The 6,610-nt window shown below is 42.8% G+C and overlaps 1 protein-coding gene across 1 annotated transcript; it reads right to left on the bottom strand.

Moving 5' to 3' along the window:
* Positions 1 to 712: 712 nt before the first annotated feature.
* LOC122019311 (187-kDa microtubule-associated protein AIR9-like) lies at positions 713 to 1,302 on the bottom strand. The gene is made up of 3 exons (XM_042576791.1): positions 1,249 to 1,302; positions 1,039 to 1,170; positions 713 to 859 (listed from the first exon to the last, which is right to left on the bottom strand). The coding sequence occupies exons 1-3, from the start codon at positions 1,300 to 1,302 to the stop codon at positions 713 to 715; spliced, it is 333 nt and encodes a 110-aa protein (XP_042432725.1).
* Positions 1,303 to 6,610: the final 5,308 nt, after the last annotated feature.

Here is a 6,610-nt window from a genome sequence, read left to right as displayed (position 1 = left end):
GTACAAGATGACTCTATGGCAATATCAGTACACGCCTTAGAAGGACTACAAACTCCGCAAACAATGACGGTAAAAGGATTCATTAAAAAGCAACCAGTAATGATACTTATAGATTCAGGAAGCACCAACAATTTTCTAGACTCAACCTTAGCAAGAAGGCTTAAACAAAAAATAGAGCGAACATCTACATTTGATGTTAAGGTGCACTATAACAAAAACCCTCATAGACATCGGTTTTCCACCAATGTCTATTACATTTTCGACTGATGTCTATGAAGGCGATGTAAAAGGTCTGCCATTTTAAACATCGGGTTAAAACCGGTGTAGTATCACTTAACGACATCGGGTGTAAAACCGATGTAATATTATATGTTAATAACACCAGTTTTGGCAGCGGTATACGACCGATGTAATATTAGTTAAGGACACCGGTTTTGCAGCGGTAGAAACCGATGTAATATCAGCATTGTTTAACGACACAAATTTGATTTCCGAAATAGTGAAAAACCAATATTATCACCAAACAAATCATAAAATTAAGTTAATATTATTAATTCACTAAGAAAATCACAAATAAAAATGCACTGATGTATCTAAACACACTAAGTCAATATCCATATAACCAACACATAAATATTCTTCTTACAACATAAAAAGATAATAGATATTGTGCACATCAAGTCAATATCCACAAATTACACATAACTATTCTTCACAAGCTGTTGAATCGCTGGGCGAAGCCTCTTATCACAAGGACGATGATATCACACGAGTGTTTAGTTTGCACCATCAAATCCATTTCATTGTCGCTGTCTACTACAATCTTGAATCGGTGCGGGTCGTTCCGGTATAGCTCAACCTGCAAACGAATGATCAGATTGTAAACCATAAACAGAAGTGTGTTCATCATTTGCTTAGTTTAACATATAGTCAATTATCAGTTCTAGTAGGGTAAATAATCCAGAAACTCGACTCGTATCAATGAGTTTGCACAAGCATTGCTAAAACGTGCCGTCAACTTTGCTGTAGAGAACTTACATGAAAAGGAGGGGCATAGGTTCCACGAATTTCAGTATTGGGAATTGAAGTCTTAGAACCAGGTTTAACAACTTTGACCCTTTTTCTGTTAACTTCTAGAATTCTTCTTTCAAGATTTCCTGCACCTGGAGCCTGTGAGTGACAATTTGATGAAAGAACAGTTAGCCAAGGAAGATGATCATTAGTAGGGCTCTAGAAGTGAGCAATTACCTCCTTTGTAGACCTGTCTTTCTCACAAAGTACCCTTATACGATTGAACATCATAGATATGATTGTAACATTCAACAAGAAACATATACATAGTTGATGGTAATAGTCAGTTGATGGTAATTACACGATCTTTTGAAATGAAAGGATACAACTGAAACCTAGTGCAAGGATACACCATCTAAAATGAACATGGATAGGATATTTTAATATTTCTGCAAGAAACCTAGTGCATATCAACTGATATCACATACAGAAAACTTTTCCGACCTTCTCAACCCAGCTGGATTCTTTGTGTTCTACTATGAATGGATTGTTGACCTTGGAAATCAGTTCCATCTGAAGTAGTAATTTGGAAACCAAATTATCTAGAAAGATAAAACAAACACTAATGTAGCAATAGTGTGACAGATGAAGCATTATGGAAATTGATTAGTAGAAAATAGAGCATGAGGGAACTATTCACCATACCTCTTGGTAGGCAGACTTGCGGCACCTGTCAGTTTGTTTTGCAAGACGAATCTTTTTCAAGACATACTGTCACGCCCCAAAGGAGTCTCTGTCCGAAGAAATTTCGGCAGCATCTCCCCTATACGGCGGACAATCTGAAACTTTTCTACAAGCACTATATACCTCAGCCACATGCGGCTGGAATAATAACAACAAAAGAAAACAAACACCACGCAGTTAATATCAAATTCAGCCTCTGGCTGACACAACCACGCGGTTAAATATATATCATTAGCCCACACGGCTGGAACAAAACCAAAACACAAAGACTGCTAGCCGGCTAGGCTTACACAACCAATAACAAATACAAAACACCACATAACAACATCAACTCTCCAAAAATAAAACCAGAGTACCGAGCTAAACAAACTGATACATAAAAACAAGCAAAACATACGTGAAACCGATAAGTCCTCTGATGTGACGTGGGGACCAGCAGACAGGATGCTCCAAGCGACACCATAAATAACCTGGTACCTGAAAAATATAGAGTCCACGGGGGTGAGTTCAACAACTCAGCGAATACCAATAGACATGCCTAGTAAGATATATCTAACAGCAATAAACATGGAATACAGCTTCCTAATCATATATCTAGGAAAGATGCAAAACTGAAAGGTAACTAAGGAAGCTGTACTCACCAGGAACTCCTATCCAAACAAAAGGGTCGTCAAACCGGAAGTGCCCTAAATCCTGTATGCATGTCAAACATATGCATCCAACCAAATGCAGCAAATAAATGCAGCAAACACAATCACAAGAAATAAATGCATCAATGCATATGATGTCAATGATGCGTCCTGGTCACCCCTGACGCCAGTCAGTCATCTCACACACAAATGGCGAGACCGAGTGGGTAGGGCTGTGACAACCGTGCACTCTGTCGTCACTGCTCCTGATGAGTGACCGAGTGGACGGGATGCTGTCGGAGTACTCCTGTCCTGTGACCCCAAATCATAAATGGGGGAGCTCAATGCTCTCAACTCCCGGTACACGATGACGGGGAGGAATCCCTGCCGGCTAACACGTTGTGTCACACTACCCATGAGCGGACCAACGTAGCCAAACAAAGTCCCTGCTGCAACACACACTGCCTGAATCGACCACTAACCCATGAGTGGTGGTGTGTGCAGATCCATGTAACTGGCGATGTGCTCAACAACAATGGAGTCGACTATCGCACAGCATGCAATCATGATGCATGACACTAAGCATGACAAAAACTGATCAACATAACCATATCCATACATACAAAATAGGTACTGTAAAAGCGATGGTCACATACCAAGATCTAGAGTACACAGGTCAGATAGAATATCAATAACCCTATATCCTGAACATAATAAATATGGAATATCCTGATCAGCATAGAAAAATCCATATATACATAATATGGGTAACACAGTATCAGTAAGTTAAATCCACGGATCTAGGGTATACAAGTCCTCTAAGGTATAACAACCTAGACCCAAATCATATCCCTCTTCCATAGCATATGTACCAACAATATACACAGATCAAAGAATCAGAGTCTAAACACCCGAATCATATATGATATACAAATAGAGGTACACAAATCTGATATGGCACAAAAACCTAAGTATCAGATAATCTAGATACACAGGCCAGAAACAACAATCCAAATCCTAGTCCTAACCTCAGTAAGCATGGTATGTCACTCTAGAAACAAAGATACTCATGGTAACAAGATAATCATGGCAACAAATCACGAGATATAAGCACGGATACATCACAGGTGACAAACCTAACATGCTAAGGATATCAAACAGTGACATACCAACGGCAAACATGTTCATTGCATGTAGTTATAAAATACTATGCATATCCAAAGACATTATCATAAAAGATAAGTCAAGAGGTACCCGCCTTTAACTGTAGATCGTGTCAACCATCTTCAATAAATCCAGAAGATCACATCCAACTCGAATCCCGAATTGGAGACCTCTCTGTTAATTCACAACCGAAGAAGTGCTCGCTACCAAGGATCACGGTCGGAGCAAGATGGAGTTGTTGATTTCCAAATCCAACACCCTTCATATGTTGCTCCCCTGTTATCTCACAGCCGAAGACCTAATTGTCGAAAAGGGTGATCAATGAAATTGCTGCTGGAACCAGAGATAGAACTACAAATCGGTTCTGATGACAGAACCAACCTCAAGCTGTGAAGGAAAAACCCGACGAAATCAGCTTGAGTCTAGGGCTCGGAAAGATGATCAAGTGGCGGCTATGGAGAACTAGGGCACGACTTGGAGGTGGTTTCCGGCCGAGAGGGGCGGCGGTACGTCCCAATCACAGTGGCGGAGACAGGGAAGAAGAAAGGAAGAGGGAAAGAGAGACGCTCAGCCACCGACTCGCTGTTCCCTGGCGTCGTCGGCGTCGGCAGGGGAGAGGGAGGCAGGATCGGGAAAGAGGCTCGACCGACAGGGCGCTGGGGTCGGCGTTGCGTGCGCAGAGGAGAAGAGAAGAGGTGACGCCGGCGCTAGGGCACGCGACAGGGAGGATTTGGGTGGCGGCGCGGGCTCAACGAGGAGGAAGATGAAGGTTTCGGCAGTTTTTCCGGCGCAGAGGATTTAGGGCACGCGGGGTTGAGGGAAACGGCGAGGGAGAGAAGAAAAGAAAAATAAAAGAAAAAGAAAAAGAAAAGAAATGTTTTAAAGTAAATAAACATTTCCTCGTTAAAACGGGATAGTCTAAATAGGCTTTCCTGGGACCCATAATTGGACCCCGTGAAACTCGTCATACGAGCTCCGAAAAATTCCCAGAAAATTTCCAAAATTTTCAGAAAATTCCCTTATTAATATTCGCCTATTTTCGGTATTTTACATTCTCCCCCACTAATAAAAATTTGGTCCCCAAATTTCGTTATCTACCATCAGCAAATACTAACAACAGATATAGAGTATAAATGCTGAACGGTAAATAAATCACAATCCTCAAGTGAAAAGATGGGGATATCGAGCTCGGATTGTATCCTCGAGCTCCCAAGTAGCCTCCTCGTCTGAATGATGCTGTCATTCGACTTTAACCAGCCGGATAGTCTTGTTCCGCAACTGATGCTCTGTCCGGTCTAGTAGCACGGATCAACTCTGCCTCACGCTGAGCTCGATGAAGTCCCAATAACTGAGCCTCCCCAACCTCATCCTAAAGGATGGGTGTCCGACAAGGCCTACCATACAACGCTTCAAACGGTGGCATTTGGATAGCCGAATGCAAACCGTTGTTGTAGACGAACTCTACCCATGGCAAATGGTCCTCCCAACTACCTCCAAAATCCAATACACAAGACCTCATCAAGTCCTCTAGAGTCTGAATAGTCCGCTCTAACTGTCCATCTGTCTGCGGATGGAAAGTTGTACTAAAACAGAGCTGCGTGCCCAAGGCCTGCTGCAGACTCTGTCACAATCACAACGTGAAACGGGGTCTCTATCCGAAATAATACTCAAAGGAACACCATGAAATCTGATGACCTCTCGGCAATACAGATTTGTCAATCGATCCAAGGAATCAGTTTTCCGGATCATTAAGAAGTGCGCGAATTTGATTAATCAATCAACGATTACCCAAATCGCATCATGGCCTCGTCCTGTCCTCGGCAAACTCACCACAAAGTCCATAATAATCTATTCTCATTTCCACTCAGGAATAGAAATCTGCTAAAGTAAGCCGACAGATCTCTAATGCTCGGCCTTCACCTGCTGACAGACAAGACATCTAGCTACAAAATCCGCGATGTCTTCCTTCATGTCGTTCCACCAATAGAAACACCTCCAATCTCGGTACATACGAGTATCGCCCGGGTGGATCGCAAATCGAAAGTGATGAGTCTCCTGAAGTAGCCCCTGTAAGACCGGATGAGACTGAGGTACGCACAATCTGCCTCGGGAGTATATAATACTCTCCTCGTCTCGTGTGAACTCGGTCTGCTGCCCGGAGCTATCTGGCTGCTAATAAATTGCAAATGCTGATCACCAACCTGGGTCTCTCGGATCCTCGTCCTGATCAACGACTGAGCAACTATGGTAACAAGAATACTCTATTCTGTCTGTCCCTGCTCCTCAAGGTCTAACTCGGAGAAACCCTGAATCAAGTCTGTGACCACAACTCGGTGGTAAGCTACAGTCCCTCTATACTTCCGGCTAAGTGCATCGGCAACCACATTAGCTCTCTCTCTGGGTGATAGCTAATGGTACAATCAAAATCCTTCAGGAACTCCATCCATCCCCTCTGTCGGAGATTAGGTTCCTTTCCAAGTGAACAAATATTTGAGACTCTTATGGTCCGTGAGAATCTTAAATGTAACACCGTATAGATAAGGCTGCCAAATCTTCAAGGCACAAAATAATGACGGTCAGCCACAAGTCATATACTGGTAGTTCTACTCATGCTCCTACAACTGTCGAAAACATAGAAGACTACCGTGTCGTGCTGCATCAGAACAGCGCCAAATCCTGTAGAGATGCGTCGGTATAAAGCACGAATCCGTCCTCTCCAAAAAGAAAAACCAAAAATCGGAGCCGACACTGGTCTCCTCTTTAGCTCCTAGAAGCTGGTATTGTAGTCCTCGAACCACGTAAACTTCACGCTTTTCCTGGTCAAGTGTGTCAATAGCATAACAATCCGTGAGAAATCCTCAACGCATCTCCGGAAATATCAGCCAAACAAAGAAAGTTGCGAGCCTCTTCTATAGACTCCGTCTACTCCCACAGTAACAACCTCGATCTCCTGTGGAACCACGGTATACTCCTACCAGTGACCATGTGTCCCAAACATCATCACAACAGACAACCAAAACACGCACTACTGATCTTCGCATATAGATGTTCTCGTCGAAACA

The sequence above is a fragment of the Zingiber officinale genome, chromosome 9A, assembly GCF_018446385.1.
Source record: "Zingiber officinale cultivar Zhangliang chromosome 9A, Zo_v1.1, whole genome shotgun sequence".
NCBI classification, from domain to species: Eukaryota; Viridiplantae; Streptophyta; class Magnoliopsida; order Zingiberales; family Zingiberaceae; genus Zingiber; species Zingiber officinale.
Note: the sequence above shows the minus strand (reverse complement) of the source record. Positions and strands in the feature narration are given on the sequence as shown.

Excerpts from the sequence above, each read along its gene's own strand:
- LOC122019311 (XM_042576791.1), bottom strand. The coding sequence starts at position 1,302 with ATGATGTTCAATCGTATAAGGGTACTTTGTGAGAAAGACAGGTCTACA. Across the intron at positions 1,171-1,248 it reads AAGACAGGTCTACAAAGGAG|GCTCCAGGTGCAGGAAATCT; the intron begins GTAATTGCTCAC and ends TGTCACTCACAG. Across the intron at positions 860-1,038 it reads CCTATGCCCCTCCTTTTCAT|GTTGAGCTATACCGGAACGA; the intron begins GTAAGTTCTCTA and ends ATTCGTTTGCAG.